The sequence below is a fragment of the Penicillium diatomitis genome, assembly GCF_028827545.1.
Source record: "Penicillium diatomitis strain IBT 30728 chromosome Unknown utg000003l_segment0_segment0, whole genome shotgun sequence".
Lineage (NCBI taxonomy): Eukaryota > Fungi > Ascomycota > Eurotiomycetes > Eurotiales > Aspergillaceae > Penicillium > Penicillium diatomitis.
This window is the reverse complement of record NW_026623175.1, coordinates 1,678,195-1,701,249: the sequence shown is the minus strand read 5'-3', so window position 1 is coordinate 1,701,249 and position 23,055 is coordinate 1,678,195. Positions and strand designations below refer to the sequence as shown.

The 23,055-nt window shown below is 51.4% G+C and overlaps 5 protein-coding genes across 5 annotated transcripts; 1 reads left to right on the top strand and 4 right to left on the bottom strand.

The window, feature by feature from the left end:
* Positions 1-3,982: 3,982 nt before the first annotated feature.
* Positions 3,983-4,528, top strand: N7539_002794 (uncharacterized protein; the record flags this gene model as incomplete). Its single annotated transcript, XM_056932397.1, has 2 exons — positions 3,983-4,466; positions 4,524-4,528. The coding sequence occupies 2 exons, from the start codon at positions 3,983-3,985 to the stop codon at positions 4,526-4,528; spliced, it is 489 nt and encodes a 162-aa protein (XP_056792356.1).
* Positions 4,529-5,382: 854 nt separating this feature from the next.
* N7539_002793 (p24 family protein) lies at positions 5,383-6,332 on the bottom strand (the record flags this gene model as incomplete). The annotated part of the gene is made up of 4 exons (XM_056932396.1): positions 5,383-5,400; positions 5,475-5,662; positions 5,748-5,955; positions 6,135-6,332. 4 exons carry the CDS (start codon positions 6,330-6,332, stop codon positions 5,383-5,385), a joined length of 612 nt encoding a protein of 203 aa, XP_056792355.1.
* A 1,230-nt stretch (positions 6,333-7,562) lies between these two features.
* On the bottom strand, positions 7,563-14,186 carry N7539_002792 (putative myosin class II heavy chain (MHC); the record flags this gene model as incomplete). Its single annotated transcript, XM_056932395.1, has 1 exon — positions 7,563-14,186. One exon carries the CDS (start codon positions 14,184-14,186, stop codon positions 7,563-7,565), a length of 6,624 nt encoding a protein of 2,207 aa, XP_056792354.1.
* A 3,419-nt stretch (positions 14,187-17,605) lies between these two features.
* On the bottom strand, positions 17,606-18,754 carry bgt1 (1,3-beta-glucanosyltransferase Bgt1; the record flags this gene model as incomplete). Its single annotated transcript, XM_056932394.1, has 3 exons — positions 17,606-17,841; positions 17,926-18,377; positions 18,495-18,754. The coding sequence occupies 3 exons, from the start codon at positions 18,752-18,754 to the stop codon at positions 17,606-17,608; spliced, it is 948 nt and encodes a 315-aa protein (XP_056792353.1).
* Positions 18,755-20,118: 1,364 nt separating this feature from the next.
* On the bottom strand, positions 20,119-21,690 carry N7539_002790 (putative RNA export mediator Gle1; the record flags this gene model as incomplete). The annotated part of the gene is made up of 1 exon (XM_056932393.1): positions 20,119-21,690. The coding sequence occupies one exon, from the start codon at positions 21,688-21,690 to the stop codon at positions 20,119-20,121; it is 1,572 nt and encodes a 523-aa protein (XP_056792352.1).
* Between the last annotated feature and the right edge of the window lie 1,365 nt (positions 21,691-23,055).

The following is a 23,055-nucleotide window of genomic DNA, read 5'->3' as shown; positions in this document are numbered from 1 at the left end:
CTCTATATATATTATACTTGAAAATCTAGTAGGCGAGAGGAAACTACTTTAGCAAAAAACGTTACTAATACCTCAGCTATTGAACTATCCCGATACTATCCTCCTAGGTAAAAGATACACTTAAAAGACGATATCCTTACTCCGGAGGATGGCTATAAGCTGGTTCTCCGTTTCGATCTTGTCGTTAGTAAAAACCTGGTGGGTGCCTCTAATAGTTGGTGCATAGGTCTCTCCGTCCTTGAACTCAGTCATGCCTGGTTCTTCAAGAAAGAACCTAGTGATGCGGAAAGGTACTCCACGTTCTTTCGTATCCCTTTTATCTAATATAACGGTACCGTTATTCGCGAGGACAAACTCAATTATTATTGCCGGGGCATTATTAGTAAGGACTTAAAGCCCGAGGAGTTTAATTAGATGATAGGTTTGAAGGTATCTAACCAGTTCCTGGAAGAACACGGGGTCGACATCATCTAGACTGGCCGTTGGTCCTTGGCGATACTCGTAGGCTTGTATCTCGCCGCCGGCTGTTAGCTTGAAGATATGACTATGGATCTCTGCCGGGTTGATGTCTGCAATAGAAGTGGGCTGGGTCCAGTATCCCCGAACAGATTTTAGGGACGTGCCAAGCATGATTTTGTCTTCCTCGAGTTAGAGGTGACCGTAGATGAGATGCAGTCTAAATATTTTCTGGACGTTGAAACGTGAAACGAGGCTAGCAAGCTCCTGAAGGTGAATTTTCTGCACTTGTGGTTGGTCTGCATCGTCCGGTAGAAGATTGTAACTATTTCAAATTTTATTAGCACGCTGCCAGTCTAACCACAAGTCACTAAGGTTCTCCTACACTTACGATGACTGCTGGAGGTCCTCAAATAGTAGGAGGAGCATTAAGGCCAGGGATAACGATCGGAGAAGTTACAGCGACTGCCATGATGGAAATGAACTTAGAAAAAGGTGTTGATTGTGGTTGCGGATGCGCGTTGATGAAAAGAGAATGAAATGCTTTGGCTGAACGAGCGCCGTGTGGTCTTTAAATATTCGTTCAGTGCTCGCCAGTCACGCCATCTGCAGCTACCTCGTCATGCTGAAATCCAAAAGTCTGCTGGATCATGTTCAGGGTTAGTAGCTGATTTCTTTAGCCAAAAAAAGAGTTTCAGAACTACATGTCTCCTGCATGACTAGGGCCAAAGCTGTCGTTTATCATTGGACTATAGCATAGAACGGATGTGAAATCCCATGTATTTGCGCGAGGCTGTGTCAAGATTCTCTTATAATTCATTGGAGCCGCATCCTCATCATACACAGATCATCCCATTAGGCCAAGAACGTCCGAGGTAGGAAGCAGACAGCTAATCCTTCCGACGTTTTATTATATCCAGAGGTTAGGCAGATCTTGAATCCAAGGTACTTTTCTATCTTTTACAGCATACATAAAGATAGGAATCGAGGTGGGATTCCCACCTCGACTACTTACAGGGCCGGAACCGTGCATAACTCAACGCATTTGTGCAAGGCCGAGTCACACTCCCTACCCCTTCGTCCTGTCTTCTCGCAGCCATCAGTTCGCTTTCATTGGCCCTCAAGGCCCGGTGCAATAAGGTTTCCGCCGTGATCTAGCTTATAAGTCATCATTTTTGTTGACTAACAAAGAACCATAGCCTGCAAGATATTCAATGACTTTTAGAGATGTCATAAACCTGCAGCTTTCGCGGATCCTCTCATATCAGATCTAGGCGAAACATATCAAACCTCTAAGTTGCAAAGTCCTGTACGTTTCGGCCAATCGTTGTGCGATATTCCGTTTTTCAGCCAATCAGTACTTTTCGACACTTCTGCCGCCCGTCTACTAATCCCGGTAGACTATCTATTCTATCTATCTACGACTATATATAATATAGCTAAACTACGCCCGGGGAATAATACCGTACTTTCTGGCCGGCCCAGAGAAAGACTCCTTCTTTATCTGGTATGATGATAACGCGAGTGTGAGCCTGCCTCAGCTCTAGATTAGCAGTGATTGAGACCCGAGAGGTGGTTATCTTTACAAAATGTTCGAGAATGGAAGCAATTTCAAGGAACCAATTTCATTGACGGTCTATGTATGGCAGGTCCAAGAGTTCTTGCTGTATTGATCCCACGACGATGACCTATTCTCAGCGACGACTTTCGACTACAGAACGTGATAATGAACGAAGTGGAAAGGTGGCGGTGTGGTCGATTGGGAAATTGCTTATACCGCGCCGGTGGAATTCACTCATACTTTCCCTGGGAGCTTCTTCTGAAAAAGCCGAAATATTGGAAGAACGACATGGATGAATGGCGTGTTCAGTACGAAAGACGGCTCCCAGTCTTCCTTGAGGCAATGAGAGAGTGCGAAGATTGGAGGATTCTTACTGTTGAGAGGTGGCTACACTAGGTGCAGCATCACTATATGAGAGAGGGATAAGCGTCAGATTGACTGGCTAGGAGAGATTCTATCTAGGCTATAGACTGCGATGAGACAGTAGTATCACATGCCATACGAACACTTACCGGGTCGGAAACAGGCGAGTCGAAGAGAGCTAAGGTTGTGACTTTCTAGATGTGACTCGGCTGGAAATATGAGGACTTCTGGATTATGTATGCTGCAAATAATAGGTAGCTTGGCGTTTGATGTCATCTACTGAATCAAGATCGACGAGTGGTTCTTCGGGTCTGGTCAAGCTGACGTGGATGTGTATGAGGTAGGGAAGGAGAGTCTTCATCTCTTGAAACTCGAATAATGGTGGAACTGTAGCGCCAGGAGATTGAGACAAGGCTTATTTTATTGCTTAGGGTCCAGACCCGTATACCCTAGGTTGGCAAGCGAAGGTGGATGAATTAGATGGGTGGGTGCCCATGTTGTACGATCGTGACAATAGATACGAATGCCAAGGCATCTATATCTATAATCATGACATCTCTTTGACTATCCATTTGCATTCGGTCTGTTTACTTGTCATGAAAAGCGTCATTTGAATAGGCCACAGAGGGGATTGTTACTGCGTCATTTGAATAGGCCACAGAGGGGATTTCTGAGTAACAATCAAACACAAACTCCTTCACAACCTCGAGCATGTTCACATTCACCTTAGGGGACGCCTCCTGTCATTCTTCTAGACAAGTTTGGGACAGTCAAGCATTGATTCAATCTGACCATCCCTCAGCATGTACAAATATTCATTCTCGCAAGCTCCTATTAATCCGCCCGTTCGTTCATTTGTAATTACCCCCAAGCAACAGACTTCCTTTTGTCTGCTAGATCCCCGATCCTGTCAATGAATGGTCTTGACTCAACTTGAAGCTGGGCTGGTGATTCCAAGGCATTTTTTCAGGAACCTGGACCGGCGTGAAGTCATCAATCTGATGAGCTGCACGCCTTGTTGATGCTAGGATCTGAGGTAGATTGTTGTGTCGCGAGTGAATCTCGCTTCCCGAGGGCAACCCGTCTCTGTCGGATGATCCAGTGACTGTAATGAATACTCAGCTGCATTCTGACCTGCTGAGACTTTTCTCCTTTCTGAGTGATAAAGCACGGTGAGCAAGCTTTCGGTATTTCCACGATATTCATACCGTCCAACTTGTGATTGGAGCCGTCGCCGATCGTGCAAAAGAGGATGTAGTATGTAGTATGTTATGTACATACATCATCCTGACACTTCTTCCGTTTTTAGGTGTCTTAGCCGCGGGTACGCAAACCACTTTTGGACACCCGAGTTTCGAGATTAGCTTTAAGTGCGTCTTAATATCAACTCATACTGCGTAGCCCAGTCTTGTTCCTGTTCCAGGTCAGTCCAGTACAAGTGGATATCGAACGCAGATCTGATCGTGCAACTCGAATATAAGTATCACCGTGATCTCTGGGAATCCCACTGGACAACCCCACAGACTGACTTACTTTGCCAATCTTACTCTACCTTGTACGCCGCATTCCAAGAAAATGAAGCATTCCGTCTTGTTCGGCGCAATGAGTCTTCTTGCTATCCAGGCAAGCTGCTCCACAAACGCCAGAACTATGCCCAACAGCCTCCTCCTCCAATCCATCGCAGAAACGGTCGCACTGCCACAATGGACGTGGTCAGCCAACGGAACCCATACCGCCAAGGGCTATACCACCCAGGCGGCCGACGAAACGAGCCAAGAGGGCATGAAAGCCGACTGTGACAATATCAATCTAAACAAGAAAATCTCAGTTGATTTCCGCAGCGATGTCTTTGGACCGGGTCTGATTGGATATTTCTACAAATGCGAGAAGATCCGCGAAGATACCAATCTCTATTGGTTTACGATTAGCTCCGGCGACGCGCCACAGATTGATCGCCTGTGTGATCCTGCCACGGAGTTTCCTTTGGTCTTTGACTCGCAGCATAGCACTTGGTGGATTGATGAGCCTTTTAATTGTGCTCAGCGCACTTCACCGGATGATCAGTCGGTTTGGGAACACGCGACTTGTGAGTGTAGCCTTGGTGTTTCTTGTCTATTGGGATGTACTGACTGTGAAATACTAGCATGAGAATACAAGTTGATTTCCTCTGTCCCTTCAGATGGCCGTTGAGAGAGAGGCTCTTCCAATGGCTCTTTCAGAAGGTCGAAACCGGCCCTGATGATGTCCATCGCTCGAGAAGCCGCACCATCAATTGGGAGGTTCTCGACGAATGCAGGTAGAACGATGAAACGTCTTTTCATACCAACAGTCAAAATATCAATAAGAAAAGCTGTGTTGAAGGCTGATGACAAGGTTGAATCTGAAAAGGCCTCAAAATGTTCTTGCAATCCGCTGACCTGCGTAAACGGTGCAGAGATTGATAAGCCATCTAGGGCCCATCGCCATCACCATTGGCTAGTGCAGGCGAAAATCGATCTCGGTAGTGGCAAGTAGCTAGTAGCTACTAGTACGCACTATACACTGGGTGTCCAGTAGGTCATGCCGCACTAAGGACCTACAATTTTCGTGGTTGAAATACTCATCCATATCTGGACCTGTCAATGTTGGCGAGCAGATCTGATCCCGCAACCTTGGAACATAGCGTACTGTCAATGAACCAGCGACTAGGGACCGCAAGTCAGAACCAAAATAATCTTTGCCACCCATGTCGACAATGACCCTCATGACAAGCTACATCGCACGCAAATGTTCGTACACTTATATTAAAGGCTACCAAAAATGTATGCATGAAACCGTGACGTGATATAAAACGCAAACCGACAAGACCTGGACCACGCTTGCGTGCCCAGTACAGCAGGAGATGGCGGCGAAATGGGCCGAAGATGCAAACCAGAATCCTAAGAGACTCGACAGGATTGCACCTCGTTGCTTTTTTCGTGGTGGGGGATTGGGACAGAAATAGTGGACGGTACAAGGCTTGTCTAAACCACACGCTTGACCTGAGCGTAGAAAAAGCGGATCAGCATATATGTTTCGACACCGGTCATTCCATAACAAAATGATATAAACTCACCTCGAAGAAGCGCTTAAGCCACCAGACTTGGAAGATACCCTCGCCAATTACAACTCCAAGCTGGAAAAGACTCCACCACTTGACACGACCGTTTGTGCTCTCGGCAGTATTCCGGTGCACTCGCTCACGGACCACGATATATGATTGCTCGTCCTTGACCTGCGCGAGAGAGTCGGAAAGCTTGCGGACTGCGGATGATACATCAAGCGTCAGCCTTCTTCTTGTAGCGTCATTTGCGTCGTTTACGACCTGAGTTCCCGGATGGGGGCTTACCTTCCGCCTCGAGGGGGTCTGCCGACATCTCGTGTTCAGGCACATAGACAATTCCGTGCACGTTGAAAGAGACTTCCTTGGAGTTGGAGGTCCAGCCTTCGTTGCTGAAGCAGTAAGTGTATTTGCCGTCGGCGTGTGCGGTAAAGGAGTAATCTTCGTTGGAGATGGCCTGCTTATAGTATTGGCGATTGCGGAGAGGGTCCTCAACCTATAATGATGAACGAAAAGAATCAGTCAACATAGCTCCCGAGAAAAAAAGATACCGCACATCTGCCACCGTGACCTCTGTCTGGAACCTTTACAAGCGCCCAGTCGCGGAGCAGCATAACAGGGGGAAACACGACCGGGGGCGAAACGAATCGCCTGACGATTCCCAATGCAACTTACCCAAAAGTCAATCTCAAGGTTTCCACTACCCCCAAACTCCCGATCTCCAACTTGGAAAGTCACCGTCATCAAGTCATCCTTATGCAGAGTCTCGTGGAAGCATTCCCGCGAGTGAGCCTTGAGCTGAATGTTGTGTGCGGTGACGGCGGAAACCCATCCCAGCGCAGTGACCAGGAGCGACGCGGTAGAGAATCGCATCTTGGCAATGATCGGGAACTTCCTGTGATATTCCGGGTATGAGAAGAAGTATCTGGCCGCGAGTGCTGATATTCGGTTTGCGGATCCAGGCGCTGAGGGAGCTGCCGCGGAGTTGAACAAGGCGCAAGGTGTCAATTCGAGACGCTCGGACCACCCTGGTAAACAGAGAGCCCGTTTTGCAGTTCGCCGAGCAAAGATAACCGCCCAAGTGAAGGAAACATCATATTTCCCGGGCATTGGAAAAAGTTCTTTGGAGTCCACACAACGATGAAACAGTTCAATTTTGTTCCCCATTCATTCAGGCAGCCGCAACTACTTTAGACTGGAATTCTTACGTTCTGACTAACCTCGTCAATCGCTAAGGGTAATTGGCTTCCAGCGAGGTGGTGCTTTAACATCTACTGCAGTGGGTATCCTCGCCGATAGAATTGACGGTCATTAACCTCTTTTAAATCCGATCAAAGTACTTCGATTAGTCTGTGGTCACAGACTGAGTAGTCAACCGATACGAAGAGCATGGGGAGCAGGCTCTCTAATGAGGTTCATGACTTTTCAGCGAGCTGAATTCGTAACTTGCGCCGCTTTCACGTGCTGCTCAGAGGCTATATATCCCTCCGTAAAGCAGAGAGTTATGGGGTTGAATGAAGAAATAGGGAAGATTGAACGGATATAGAGGTTTCTCTTATATACAACCACTGCTTGAACCCAGCTGAGTGACAAAGATAATGCCTCGCAAATTAATATGTAGAGTAAGAGATATGAGTACAAAATGACAAGCTTCCTGAGTAAGGTGTCACGTGTGAAGCGCGAACGAGAAGAGATGTGAAATTCTCTCAGAGGAAAGAGATGAAAGTGCGCATTCACCGGTCTATGAGCACGACGGGACAATCAGAACAAGATGGTATCAAACCCGGGTGAAAATTTGGAAATGACGGATCCAGCCTTCATCAAATAGAAATGGATTGGGGCTGGATTATTGGTGGGCAACGAGTGGCAAAGTTGACTAGGAAATAAAGAATTTACAGTAAAGAGGGCGGGAGGGTGACTGGTGCGCATATTGCAGATGGCAAGAAAGGAATGTGCAATTTCGGAGAGGTGATGGGGACATTGATAGCCAACGTCCAATGGAAAAGAAAGGCCGGAAGATTCGCCTTCAGGAAGTCTCGGATTGTGTTGAAAAGTGTTTCTTATTGCAAAAGGCCGTCTAGTGCAGCTCAGCTGGAAGCTTGCTTACTCCTCGAGGACGGGCTCAGAGGGAATGGAAGGTCCAAAGGGCCCCTCATCGGAATCTTTTGGCGACGCCGAGACCATACCATCAACGGTGGACTCAATGTCATCCGAGGCGAATTGAGCTTCTTCGTAATTTGCTGGCTCCGCGTCATGGTCGTAGCTTGAGCGGTGGAGCAAAGGAGGAGTTCTCGGCGTCTCGGAAATTGGGCTGTCCTGGCGGACCGTGGGCTCTACGCGACTTGGCTCCTGACGAGCAGTGGAGGCATGACCTCTCAAGGGCCTCGCCTCGCCATACAGGGGTCGATTTGGGGCCCCCCTCGGAGGATTCGCGCGAGCATGAGAGCTCGGAGGCGTCAAAAGGCCCGACAGGAAGGTCCCGGCATTGCTGGGCTTGGACGGTGTTTGCTCAGAAGGCGTTGAGCCTCCATTGCCCCCATCGCGAGCCTTTCGCCAGTTACCCCAGGCGGCGGCAGCAGCTAAAGGCAATGATCTTGGCGAGGCAGCAAGCTCAGAGAGTGATTGCAAGGACGGCAGACCTGACCCATTTGAGATTCGTTCGCGCTCCTGTTGCTGCATTTGCAGGTTGGCCTTTAGACGAATAGCCGCATCACGGACAGCATGCTTGTTGAAAGAGGGCTGGGAGAGGGTCTTGATGATATCCTGCAGATCATCGATGCGAACTCCAAGAAGTTCACGAAGCCATGTGATCTCACTATCCCTCTCCTTGATCTTGTTGGGGGCATTCTTGTCCACTGAAGCAACCTCCTGCTCAAGCTCCTCAATGCGAGTCTCACGTTGTTGGAGCTGATCCTGCAAGACGAAGATTGACTCGCGCAGGGCTTGAGGTGAAATCTTCTCGGGCTCCTGGGACGCCGCCTTGTAGGACATCGACGGCGAAGACGAGTGTACAGGTGCTGCCGAGGTCGAAACCTGGTGAGTGGAAGAGCTAGATTTGGCGTTTTGCGCAGCCTCAGCGGCAGCTCGGGCAGCGGATTGCGCAATTTCCAGCTTCTCCTCAAGGTGTTTTACGCGATCTTCAAGGTGCTTAGCGCGGTCGTCTGCCAAGGCCAATCGGTCGTTCATGTGAGCCTCGCCCCGCTGACGATCCTCTGAAGAGTTGTGCAAAGCCCGGGCATGGCGTTCCCGAAGATCATTGAGCACTCGTTCATGCGTCTTACGCTGGTCCTCAAGAGCCATCTCCCGCGCCTGGTTTGCAGTCGCAACAGCATTTAGACGCGATTCCTTAGCTTCTTCCAGGAGCATTTCGTAGCGCTCGCGAGAGGTGTCGTTATCCAACCGGACATTGTCCAACTGGGTTTCGAGGCGAAGGATTTGAGTTTCAAGCTCGGCACGAACAATATTCACCTGGCTGTTAGAAGCTTCGAGGTCGGCTTCCAACGATGAGCGCATCCGCTGAATCTCCACACGACTGGTCTCACGTGCCTCGTTGGACTCACGCTCGAAACGGGCAGCAGTGAGCTGAAGGTTATGGTTCTCTGCTCGGAGGAGGGAAACAGTCTCCTCCATCTTAAAGTTTTCTTGCCGTGATTGCTCATACAGGAACTTGGTCTTTGCTGATTCTTTCTCCTGCTTCTCCAAGTGGTAGATCTCCTCCTCCAACTTCTCGCGCAACTTGACCTCGCGGTCATACGATGCCTGCAGCATGTTCTGCTTGGCAAGGTACTCTTCCTCTTTCCGCCTGAAAGTAGCTTGCTCGCGCACAACGTCAGAGGTGACATTAATCATGTCAGCTTGCAGCTTGTCAAACTTCTCAGTCAAGTTCTGTCGAGCAGCCATACTGTCCTCAATGCGTGTGCGCAAAGCGTCGACCGTCTCCCGCAAAGACGCATTCTCTGTCTTTGTGCTCTCCAGCTGGCGACGGAAACTATCCGCAGAGACACGGTACTCATCTAGCGTGCCTTCAAGAGCAATATTCTTAGTCGACAATTCCGCAATAGTGACCTTGAGCGTTTCACTCTCGTCGGCCAAGGCCTCTGAGCGGAATTGCATCTTCTCGAGATGAGGAATCTTCTCTTCCTTGAACTGCAGAAGACGTGCCTCTGCGTCTTCTGCCGCAGCGCTGTGACGAGCAGCATCCTCCTCGGCGACCTTCAACAAGTGTTGCAGCTCAGCAACGGAGTCGTTCGCTTCCCGACGCAGCCGGTATTCAGTCTCGGCACGGTCGTCAGCGAGTCTCAACATCTGTTTGAGGCCGTCAATCTGAAGCATAAGGCTGTCGGCCCCAATCTCTTCTGCCTCTGAGAGTCGCGGAGTCTGCTGCGCGGCATGGCGAGCAAGAGATTCCTCTAGGATCTCACGCATATCGCCTACCGGGTCTTGAGCCAGTTTCTTGATGGTCAAAGCCTGAAGTTCAGCGATGCTCTCCTTGAGCTGAGCCATCTCACTCCGACTCGAATGTTGAGTTCCGCGATTAGGCATGTCGTGCGTAACCAGCGCTTCCATCACGACGCTCTTCAACATCTCCAGCTTACGGTCGCGCAGATAATGCGGTGAGCGTTCACGAACAGAGTTCAATTGCTCTTCCTCGTCGTCCTCGTCATCGGCATCGCTGTCCTCCATTTCGGCAGATGTGCTGCGGAAAACTCTACGACTTGCAGTCCCAGACGCAATGGTAGCCACAGACTGCTGGATTACGGCCAGTGCTCGCTCCATTGGGGTCAAACGCTCATCGATGGCTGAGCCAACCAGATCATTGATACGCCGATCAAAGAAGCGATTGCGGTTGAAAAACTTCTCATCCTCACCGGAGGAGATCATGTCATCCCAGTCGCTGACGTGATCGTTCTCAGTGACCAGCTGTCGCACGGGGGAATGAAGTCGCGAAATAAGGCTTTTGTGAGGTGAGAACGTCCCATTGCTGTTGACATCAATATCAGAGCCCAATCGCGGAATAGCAAGTTTGTATGATCTTTGGCCTCCGCCTGGACTAGGGCTTGGGGCCTCGCTGCGGCCTTCGGCTGGTCCAAAGCGATGCTCCTTGGTTGGGGCAGATTCAGGGGCATACTGAGGAGGTAACGGCGTATGCTGGCGCTCAATGCCAACGTCAGAGTCATCATTGAGTTGGTCCATGATAGCGTTGAGCTCGTCCTCGTCTGGCGATTCCTCCGCTGATTCCTGCCATCGAGACAGGTCCGGCTTCGGGCGTGGCGTTTCTCTGATGATTTCACTTGCGCTTTTCGCGAGATTCTGCGTAGAAGGAGGGCTTGCAGTAGCGAACCGCGATGCCATGAGGCCATTCCTCACGGACTCGCTGTTGACCTTTTGAGACTCGTCATAATCGAACTCCGTTGATGCCACTCTGCCTTCTTCCTCACGCGCAGAAGTCGTGCCCAGGGGCATGTCAGAAGAAGCAACAGGCTCAATCTCAAATGGCCGAGTGTTAGCAGACAGCTTGTCGCTCTTGATTGAAATGTGAGATTCGTGGCGTGCATGCTTCGTGGACTTCTGGGCGGTACCAGGAGTCCTCTTCATGTGAGGATGAGCCTCCTCCTGACGTTCCTCCGTGTTTTCGCCTGAGCGAATTGGGCTATCCTCATTCTTGGCATCGAACAAAGTCCAAGTGGTGGCCTCACTCACAGGAGTACCTCGTCTCTCGGTAACCTTACTGTTTTCAGGCACGGCGTTTTCCTTGCCTTCGGCGAAGCCTTGAATAGCACCCGTCGACTGGACGTTGCTCAGCTCGCCCAAGGGCTGCGAGGAAAGACTGTAGCGACTTTCCCCCTGAGCATGACCAATCCCCCGACGAGCACGCTTATGACGGTCCGTAGGAACCGGGCGTCCGCTGGCATCATCCATAGTCTCCTGCTCGTGATAGCTATCCTGGACAGAGTCATTCCTATCCGGTCGAACAATAGGGATGGCCTTTGATTCTTTCGAAGGGATCGCATGCCCCGCAAAGTCAATATCGCCGAATATTTTGGTGCGACTGCCAGATGGCTGCTCGGCGCTTGCATTTGAAGTGATGCTTGCCGAGGGATTGAACTCGGGTGCTTCAACATTAAACGATGCAGCAGAGAATTTGAACATGCTGGGCTTCTGCTCGAGCTTGGGTACCGTGCTCTGCTGCAGCGATGTACTCAAAGGGTTGGCAGGTGCAAAAGGCGGGAGAGCAGTGAACCCAAGTCCGGGCTGGCCCATTTCGTCCATCGCTCCAAATTGATAAGCGTTGTGACCAAAAGTTGACGGGGGTGACGCAAATGAAGCACTTGGGTCAAATGGCTTAGCTTCAACGTTAAGCGATGAGAGTGAATGTTTTGAGTGGTGGCTAGCTTTGGACTCGTGCCATGGTCCCTGGTGAGGAAGAGCACTGCGAATTTGAGGCGTACCGCTGAGACTAGGATTAGTTTCCAGGTCCGAGCCGTCGTGACCATCTGTTTGCCCGTAATGTGTGTTGTAGAAGCCGTGGGGCTGCGGTTGTGTTGTGAAGGAGTGTGGGGCCTGTTGGACATTGCCGTGGATGTGGTGTTGCTGATCGAGTTCATGCATGGGCCAGTGAGACGGGAAGACCCCATTATTGAAACCATGCTGGTGGTCACGGCGTTCACTAGTTGCAAGATGCTCAGGTCGATCGTCCGTACGGTATTCGGAGTGGTTCATCTGGTCAAGTCCCCGTTGAAGTGTCTCACTCAGGTTGTGACCGTGCCCGCGAGGTGTTGGGTGAGCAATTTCCACGTTGGAGGCGTGGAAATGGTCTGGAGCATTGACGGGAGTTTGAGGTGCAGGGTAAGGCTGTGTGTCTTCTCGGCTGTCGAACCTGTGCTGATTGTCCCACACAGCCTTTTCGTTGAAGCCATGGAGATGACTTTGATCGTGGAGAGGCGATACAGGTGAAAGCATCGAATTGAGGCTGGAAAGTGCAGTGGGACCGCCAGAGGCACTGGCATGACGAAGATTAACCAAGCTCTGAGGTGTCATCGCACCTTGCGCCGGCGGCGTTGGCTGGAACTGGAATGGGTATCCTGGCATCATATTCTGCTCAATACCCATAAATGGAGTCTGTACACTGAACTGCGATGCAGGTGAAGCCAAGGAACCCAGGCCAGCACTCGAGCCCACAGGCTGGCCAAAGTGCGGCGAGAATGGATGCATCTGTCCCATCGGATTGCTGGCGGCTGACGCAGTGGGAATCGGCGGCGAGGCCACGAGGCCAGCGAAAGGTGTTTGCGCGGCAGACGCCGGGGAAATCGACGGTTGAGGCTCAGGGTCGCCAAAGGAAACTCCCAGAGCCCGTAGCTTTGCCTCCTGCAACTCGGCGACATAGGCATCCCAGACAGCCTTGTTGGGGAACTGAATATATGGCCTTTGCCCTTTTGACTCTTCATATACCTCGTATGGATCAGGGTATAGCGGACGGCTCAATCCTCCAAGATCAGTCGTTGCTGAAGGGTCGTTTTCGTCTCCAACAGAGAATCCACGCACGTCCCATCCTTGCTCCTCCCATTGCCTCAATTTCTCTTCGACATCTGTCCGTTTCATCAGACTACGTCCGGCTTGTTCAGACCCTCGTTGGTCGTCTTGAGGGAGATATATTACACAGGCCTTCCCGCGCCACACAAGCTTCTTCCGTGGTCGTGCAAGTGAGGCTGACGAGACCGCCGGATTCGAAGTCTGCCTGCTCACGAGTTCCGGCTGCGAGCCTGGCTGTATCGCTGCGGCTACCTCTGCCTCTGCCTGGTCGTCTGCTAAATTAGCGGGAGGCGGCGGTGGCAGTGGCTTCTCTGTCGACGAGACGGCCTCCGCTACCTGGTGAAGATCCAATGAAGCAGCCATCGTATCCGTCGGCTGGTCTTTGTCGTATGCAAACCCCCAAAAGTCTTCCTGGCGCAGAGTATCAGTACGCTTGTGCTTGTTCTGTTTGGCTTTCCCTCTCAAGGCAGCCCTTCGACCAACAAAGTCCGAAAGGGTTGGAGTCTTCAGCAGATCGCTTTCGCGCTTCTCCTCTTCAAGACCAAGCCAGTCGTCCGAGAGATCGTCTGCCAGGTGGTTCTTCGCGGTGAAATAGGAAGGGGCTTCACTTCCGGAATCGTCGCTCAGCCAGTTGCTTTTCTCCGTCCTTTGCTGACCAGATAGGTATTGGTTTATCCAGTCTTGCGTAAAGTCCCGGATGGTCCTTTCGTTATAATTGGATGGACCCGTGAATCCTTCCGCAACGCTTGCTCGTCGAAGCTCGGGCGGATTGATCCTGATAGACGCGGGCGGAGAGCTCTCACGAGAGACGGAATCGATACCGGCAAATTGGCTGAGAGTCAGCGAGAGTCTTCGAGTGCTGGGTGCAGCATACGGGGAGCCCCAGGCTGTGGTGTAGTAAATACTACTTTCTGCCCGACGTGTCTCTGGGGACGATACAAGGGACTCCTGTGGCCGACGCGAGAGGTGATGGGCCGACAAGAATGGCAGTTGCGGCGGCTCAAGGGTGATACTTCGTGGTGAACGCCGCTGGGAGGGCGATCCGGCGCTGCACGGGCTTGACTCTCTGGATGAAGGAGAGGACAAGAGCACAGAGGGCCCTAGTTGCAATTCGTCACGTTGACTGCGCGCGTCGAGCGAATTGAATGCACGCGACGCCGTGCTGGCGGGGGAGACGGCGTGATCTAGATCTATCATCCCATCCAAGCAGAGAAAGTCAGCGACAAGGCTCCCTCGGTTGTGCTGCCAGTCCGGTCTGTCATTAGACAAGACCAATTGAGCAATTGAGGCGGGAAGCAAAGAATTGCGACGTGACGATTGCGAGACGTTGCAACGATCAATCGAGGAATTTGAGCGAATAAAAAGCGGCCACGACGGAGTCCATCAAGCAGCGCATGCACACGGTCCGACGGTGCCAGAGGTATAGAACAATTGTTGAAGGACGTGAGGCAGATTGGAGAAACCCACCTTCCGTGTCGACTCCTGCAGCAAGCACTTGCTTGCCGCTCCGCTTATTGTCCAGAATGTTGACGCATGGAAGACCCACGAGTTCAGTATATTTGGCAGGACCGACCTCTGATTGGTGATTGACCGCGACAAGACAGGACAGGTCGGGGTCCTCGGATGATGCCAATTCCAGTCGACCGAGGAATGTTCTTCTTTCCGGGAGGCGGGAGGGTGGAAACCAAGAGGAAGGGGGAGGAGGGGCGTGGGTTGAGGACTCGAGGCCTCGAATTGTGGGTGACAGAGAGGATCACAAGTGCGATAGTAGGAAGGCTGACCACGCAAGGACAGGGGAAAGGGGAGGAAGATCACACTGTCTGTTGGAAAAATCGCTGGTTATGTCATGTTACCACTGGGCGTTCTCCGCCGGCGCGGATGGGCTTTGGGTGGAGGTACCCGGTACTTCAAAGCACCACGAGTCTTCAGGGGTAAAACCTCCCCTGAGGAGCGCACCGTGGTTCCCACTGCAAAGCCGTGCTGGGTAGTCACAAACGGAGGCCGATCTTGCTTTTTTTGTTTTGTTTTGTTTTTTTGCCCTCTCGGAGTGAACATGCAATTTTCGGACTATCTACTAGATTTGACGACGACTGGGGTGAACGATGCTAGTCTCGACTACCACTAGTAACAGATCGGTCAAACCAAAGGTATACCAATGTACTACATACATAGTACATAGTACATAGTACATAGGTACATGCACTCCGATCGAGTGACAGTTGGTCCGAAAGGGCCGTAGCGCTCTCAGGAGAGTTCTCGACCCAGGGCAAGGCCGTTGAGATGCAGAAGATCGCAAAGCAGCCACTAATGTGAGTTACAATTAGCTCAGTCGGCCACCTAGGCCGCGAAGCAGAGCATGCAAGTGACCATTGAGCGGCGCGCACATGCAACGGAGCAGCACCGCTGAATGGGTACGACGGATCGCCCATCTTCCCACATTGAAGTGCCCGCTTGGACTCCCAATCTGGGAGGTTCATTCTTATTTGTCCAGTCGCGGGTACCCCAGAGAGCCCAAAATCTTAGGCTGGAGTGATATGGAAAAGCAGAGAGAATCCGCCCGCCAAGGTTGACCGCTACTGGATAGTGGATCGTCAGTTCAACCTTGTCACGCCAGGTGTAACGCATGCTATATCGACTCTGTCGAGTGCGCTGGACAGACGACCAGTATGACTTGACTATGTGAGAAGCTGCCTCTTGTAGATAGTCCCCCTTGCCGTTGCTTGATGTTATAGCACGCTCTTGACTCCGGATCAATTTGTCTTGTGAAAGGTAAACATTGCCCCACGAAGTCACCCAAGATGGGTTCAGGGGTAGAACCGAACCGTGGTTCTTAGGTTCTTTCCCGGATCCTCGACTTTGGTACAATCATGATAAGGTACAATTGTACTAAATTACTGTCTATCTCTGGTTTCATGCATCTGGAACACACCTCGATTTGCGCTTTCCAGTGTATCTCGAGAAGTGGCCTAATCTGGGTGGTATATTCGATATGTTTATATGCATAGAGGGTCCGGTCGGCACTGGGCCATCCTTCAAGGCCTTGATACCAAAGAAATAGCAATCTGCTCAGACCAGGTTGTTTTCTGGCAATCGTGCTGATAATGAATACCGAGAAAGTGAGTCGCCTTTTGATCTCGACGTCCCTAGAGCACTCGCAATCAGAACCTACACGTTTGAAAAGCCTCGCTAATTGCAGCTTCTCTCTCTTATTGCCTTCCAGCAACCCTAGGTGTGACCCTGTCGATCCTTCGGGTCGTCATCACTTCAATATTTTAATCTCAAAGATGACCAAACGGGCGCTTGTTGGGGGTCATTGTTGCAGGTCTTGAAGATGGTACTATGTACTATGTACTATGTACTATGTGCCATGTGCCAATGTGCCAATGTGGTAGTATGTAGTCGTAGTGTGTATCAAGAGTAGTAACAGTCTGTCTATTGTTCTATATAGAAATGGAGAATCGTACATGAAGGGATGATGTGTCCCTGGTCGAAAAACAGAGTTACTCTCTACCTAGTACCTACTCTCAGTCTCTCAGTCACACGCACCAGTAACAGCTGTGCCGTGGTCAAAAAGTACTTCGATAAAGTCGGGCCGTCTTACTCTCATCTCGGGTTTCCGCGTTCCTCTGCGTTCGGTGTGATATACCAAAACGAACCTTCAAATCCCACTCATTTGAAGAAGCAACCTAAGGCTACATACCTCCTAACAGGCCTCACGTCTTGCTTTCTCCACGGACTTGGTAGCTCGTTCACTGCTGGGATCCCAGCAAAGATGATCATAGCCCTGTCCAGCCAGAATACACGGGCGGCGTTACGATCAGGCATGAATTTCCGTAACAATGCCTTCCATTCCGTGTTATCCTCGCGATCAGGAACCAAGGTACACACAATACACATAAACTCACCACACAGGGAAGTATCTAGACACATCCCAATCAACGATGCCGGTAAGGGACCCATCCTCAACAATGATGTTCAAATTAGTAAGGTCTCCGTGCGTAAGGGTACAAGACGAGGGATATGTTTGTCTTCCTCTGAAAGACTGCATAACAGCGTGAACAGGAATATATGTCTGTTCCTGCACAACTTGAAATTTTGGTACCTCGGAGGTCGGAAGGCTAGCACCTCGATCTCTCAATATCAATGTTGAGCCCAACGACCAGACGCCTCGGTCGTCTGCTTCATAGAACAGGTCGAGGTGGTTTTGGTAGTTGCCATGATTTTGGCGTTCAGCGGTCCAGCTACACGCTGCGCAGGGGTCTAACATCATTTCGGATGAATCAGTCACGGTGCACGATGGAGAAAGACGTGGATTTTCATTTTCAGTTCTGCGGGAAGCTTGCTGGTTTATGCATGTATATCGACACGACGCCACGCGGCCACGGAGGGAGAGGTGACAAGACTGAAGACAGTGGATTAGGGCGCCAGTACAAGGACGACAAAACTAACCCGATGTAGTAATTCACAGGTCCCAATTTTACACAAGAAATATCAAATAACAATGTGCTATAGTCCTCGACTTATCTCCTTTCGTTCAAGAAGCCGGGGACAGATCCCAGATGACACTCTTGGCTTCACCACGCGCTTCTTCTTCACGGATGAGATTGCAGCTTGATCTATTTGGGGCAGGTGGTGTCGAACTTGAGCTTGCGGTCGGCGGTGAACAGACCCCAGTGGTTCTCGTTCATGGCCTTGCCGTTGTCACCAATGCTAGTGGGCTTCCAGGCCTCGTCGTAGGCCTCAAAGTAGAACAGATCGACACCCCAGTCGAGCATGCCGCAGACACCGGTCTTCCAGTAGGTCTCGGCATTCTTGGTTCCGGCCAGAGCGTTCTCATAGTCTGAACCACCGTCTAGAGTAGTTTGACACAGGATCAGCAAATGGGATCTATGTCATTGTATGGAGTTCCCCAGAAGTAAAGTCAAAGTGTACTTACCAGTGGGCCAGCCAGTCTCGCCGGTAATCACACGGATCTTGTCCGCATTGGAACCAGCGATCTTCTGGATGTGGGACATGGCACCGGACATGTCGTCAAAGTAGGTCTGGTAGGCCTTGTCGGCCACAGTGCCTTGCCAGTAGGCAAAGGCGTTGGCCAGAACGTAGGTGACCACGGGGCTGGTAGTGAACAGGTCATCGGCAGTACCGTCGGCGAATTTGTTCCAGCTGTCGGCGGTACCGACAGTCACCTTGGGGAATTCTTTCGCAACGGTCGAGATGTACTTGTGCAGTTGGGGACCAGTCAGGTCGCCACGGTAGAGCGTCTCGGAACCGACGGTGATGGCCTCAATCACGTCCTCGTTACCAGGGACAGTCTTCTTGAGAGCGGCAAAGTCCTTCTGGAAGGAGGCATCGTTGGTGCTCATGTCATCCTTTTTCTGAGGTCCGACCCTGCAACTCACAGCGTGGAATTAACACAATGTTGTGGGGATGGCTCTGCGCATCTCACAACCCCACGAGCGTAGCGATGACGGTGGCAGAAAAAGCAAAGTTCTCCATTGGACTTACCAGATACCCAACACAACCTTGAAGCCCTTGTTCTTGGCCGCGGGAATAATGTTCTCGGGGGTTTTACACTCGCTGCCGGAGTAAGTGCGCACAAGGGTGGAAAGGTCCTTCAGGTTGTCAAAGTCAAGCTCGTAGTCCTTGGTGGTCTTGCAGTCCCCATTGGGAAGCTTGTCGCCCAGCGAAAAGCCCAAGGTACCACGGGCAGAGACCACTGCGGGCGCAGCGGCCAGAACAATAGGAAGAATGCTGGAGACACGCATGATGTGTTGTTGCTTGGAACGCGATGATCGGGGCAGGGGATGAAGGCGGTCGTTGAAACAAAAAAAGGCAGGAAAGAATGTGACGGATCAGCCTCGGGGTTCCAAGGAGTTGCTGTAAGAAAGAATGAATGGTTCTTCGAAAGAACTTTGTAGAGAATGAACTGTAAAGAACGTCAGAAGTAGATAGAGCAGTAGTTGGGAGGAGAAAACAGAAGTCGAAGCTCCGAAGTTTGGGTAGCAGGTTGGACAGGCTTGGGTGACCTCCTGGTCTATTCCCAAAGTGGCTGCCAAACGGGGGTCGGTGGATCATCATAATAAAACCCGCTTGGCCACCACAACTGGTTCCTCGGGGTCAGGGACCCTGTCCCGTCTGTCTGCGACCCTGACTTGACCACTTTGGGTCATTCACCTGCCCACAGGGTCCTGCCAGATGAAAGACCGTCAAGCCCGTCTGAAAGCGACCGTCGGTCTACTCCGGGCGGTAGCAGTGTACCAAAATACGTAGATTTAATGCTTAGACTCCAGCTTCTTAGGACGTCCTGGACATGCCAAATCTCCCCCTAGAGACTTCCCCACCCCTAAAATTAGACTCTGGATCAACAAAAACATCCGATACCCATTCGTTCTAGTGTAGAGAAGTTTTGGAGATGACAGTAAGGGCTTCCTCAGAGGCTCAGACCGTGCGAGCTAAATATTAGAGGGGTGGTTAACTGGTTATAGATACCGTCCAAGATCGAACTTGACCACCCACCTGATGCGTCTGTGTTTCTTATTGCGACACTGCCAGGTATGTAGGAAGTACCTACCCAGATCTACCGATCATTACTTCACGAATGGCCAGTGCTAGTTTCGTGCCCATGAACCTAAAGAATCCTGATAAGTTTGCTGTACACTAACCTCACTACACAGTACACTCAAGTAAGCTGCCCAGGTCTGGCTGCTGGAGTTATAGATCATATCTAGGCACGATAAAACTACTACACACCATAGAGGGCTCATACAAATACACATGCTCCCTCTTATAGAGGCCTGCTTATTAATAAAATTCTTGTACTTTCTTGCTCCTTTTACGTGAATTGCGTGCTTGTGAGCGATGTGAAATGTTGGAGGATATTTCGTGGAACAACTCAAATATTCTATGTTCGCAATGCATCTGATTTTCGAGTGTCACCAGTCTATTATCGCCATGTTAGACCTCGCACTTCTGTATTCAACAGCTTTCAAGAAGAGGTCTTCGAGCCTTCAGTGCAGGCGGGAGGCAGGATCCATGGGCATTCACTAAGAATGTCTGCGTCTCAGACCAGGGCTGGTTCCGTTACAGCCTTACCCAAGCGCGAGCTTGTTCGACTTTGGATGGGAGAAGCTCAAAGAACAAGATTTCTGTCTCGCGCATACGTTTCCTGCAAGAGCTTGAGCTGATTGACGATCATGGTCTGTCGTGGTAGAGCAGCAGGAAGCTGGACAATTGCTCGGCGCATCAAGAACAGCCCGAAGTGGCCAAAGAAGCCAAGGATGCGTTCGCTAGAACCCCGTAGCATGGCAAAGAGAAGCGCAATCTGAGTGTCTTGCAGTTCCGCCGTTGGGATCGATAGGATCTTTTGCAGTGACGACCAGAACAGGGTGTTGGGGAAGGGATTGCGCCGCTGGGTCTTGCCGAAGTTGCGCAATGTGAGAGCTGCAAATCCTGCACCCAAGGCCGTCATGCGATCCATGTGGGTCTGCTCGCTCACGAATGGACCTCCCGCTTCTTCACGCCACCAGCCAAGAGCCTGGCGCCCAGAGTCCGTCTTGTCGTTGCCGGTGGATCCCCAGAGCGAAGGACATACCACTCGGTACTTGGCGAGTAGGATGTCACTCATAGGGATGCCCTGGAACATGAAGGTGTCCATGGAGAAGATTTGGGCAGCGAGAATGCCAATGGGCTCAGCATGATCGGGGTTGATCGACGCCTCGGTGATCAAGGCTGAGATAAGAGCCTTGGCGAAAATGTTGAGACCGTAGATCATCATGGCCGGCACCTTGTGTTCGGTTTGTGCCACTTCGGGAGGTGGGAAGGCCATGAAACCCCGAATGTCGATTGTCGGCTCGGCCATCTGGCAGGCTTTGTCGAGCTCAGCCTTGATCTGGGCAGTTTGGGCTTTATTGGTGCCCTTCCCATCCCGCAGCTGCCCGACACATTTCTTGATCGACCGGCGGATATCACCCATGGCCTGCTTCAATGGCGGGTTCTCTGTGCCTAGTCCGCGAAGCCACTCTCGCATTTGCTTGAGAGTTCGATGGACCTCCACGTACCGATCTTGGATGCGTGTCTCTTCCGCAGTGAGACCACGCGGGCCGATCCTGCCTTGGGCCAGAACAATCGCCTGTTGCTCAGCTTCCTGCTGGGCTCTCTTGTCTGCCTCATCCTGCTGGCGTTTTCTGGCCTCTGCACGTTCCGACTCTTCACGTTGGCGGCGCGCCTTCTCCTCTTGAGCAGCCTTGCGAGCTCGCTCTGCCTCATCCGCTGCCCTTTTCGCAGCTTCTTCCTTGGCCTTCTTCTCCGCCGCTAGCCGGGCAGCCTCCTCTTGCTGATGACGGAGCTTCTCGGCCTTCTCCCGCTCGATGCGCTCCAGGCGCTCCTTCTCCTCCCGAGCAGCATCCTCTGCACGGCGGCGAGCTTCTTCCTCGGCGCGAAGATGCGCCGCCAAGGTCGCCTCCGCCTGTTGTCGCACCCCGTCGTGGAACGCGGCCACCTTGTCGAGGGCGGCGGTGTGGATAGCCTCGCGTTCTCGATCGATCCGATCGAGCTCCTCATAGTAGGTCTTACGCTCATATTCGTGAACTCGGCGCAAGTCGTCATTGAAGAGACTGACTTGGGCGAGATCCTGCGCAAGTTCGAGGATCAGTTGGCGCGTGGGGCTGTCGAGGGGCGCAGAGATAGTCTGACGGCGAGTCATGTCGACGACGGAGGATGCTCGCGTGTAAGGGAGACCGGCTGCTGATATGAGACGGCCTGCAGTCAGAGACTGTCATGCACGAGAGTGATTTGTGTATCAAATGTGATCACTTACCTGAGGTGAGACGAAGAAATGAAAAGGACGGCAGAAACGAGTGATCTTTAACGGAGCGCTGGCAAGGGTGCGAAACAGGTCGAGATCCGGAACCAAATGTGCGCGGAGGTGGCCGTGCTTGATGCAGTAAGACCAAGCTGCGTCGAAACCTCACGCAAGACAGAAAAGTTGAGTCGTTTCTTGTAAATAAGAGGTGTTGAAATTGGCAATGGCAGATGAAAAAAAAATCAGTGCCAACTTTCGAGTCGAACGTGGTTCAAAAAGGTTGTAAAATGTTGTTGGAAGTGCGGGTTGTCGGCAGACGATGAGGTGAAAGAGGGAGAGATTGAAGTGAGGGAAGGACTGCAAAGATACTGCCAGGTGCGACGCCGTCTTGGTGGGAGAGGGTGTATGTTTATGTTTGTGTTTGGGCGTCAACACTGTGACTCTGAGAAGCTATTCCTCAAGTGAGCAAGAGACACCAAGGGAAGGCACGCATGGCCTGGGGAAGGGTCGACGGAGGATTGTTTGCTGCGCTGGGTCGATCTCGTGCTCGAGTCGAGGGTGTCACATGAGATCGTCCAATGTCACCCATTCGTCAACGTTGATTCCTGCGCGCGCTTTCAGCGACCACCCGCTGGGGGCTCTGCGGCGCGAGCAAGTCTCGAGCTTTCTGAGGGCCGTGATATCGTCAAACTGCAAGCTGCCGCGGACTCCATCTTAGCCAAACACATCTTTCAATGGACACAGTTCTTGTCGCATCACTCGAGACGAATGTCGCCAGACACTCACCATGGTACTCGGGTACGACTCTCGAACTGTCAAGTGGATTCAGTATACCAGAGAGCGAGTGTTCACGCCTTCCACAGTCTGAACGTGCTTGAATGTCCCAGTCTTGTGTTCGCGGTCAACTACACCAAGCGCAAAATACCAGCTGCTCCACTCCGCTTGTCCGGCTCTCGCCCATTCACAGCACGTCGGATTCAAAAATACCGGCTGAGTCAGCGTTATCCGCTCCTCCAAGCTGAAGTGGACAAAATTCGACTGTCCCCCGGTTGACTTGGACGAAGGTTACCGAGCTCTGTGTTGGTAGTGGACCTTGAGCTCGTCAAAATCTGGTTCGCTTGCATCATCATGAACATCATCTCTTTTTGGAAGGGACCTCAATTGTTCTGTTCAGCAGCTTCAGAGCTCGAAAAGCTGAGAATGCTGAATCACTCTGTCCCGGTTTTGATACTCTCCCTGAGTCTCTACTCCTAATTTCCTAGTCCT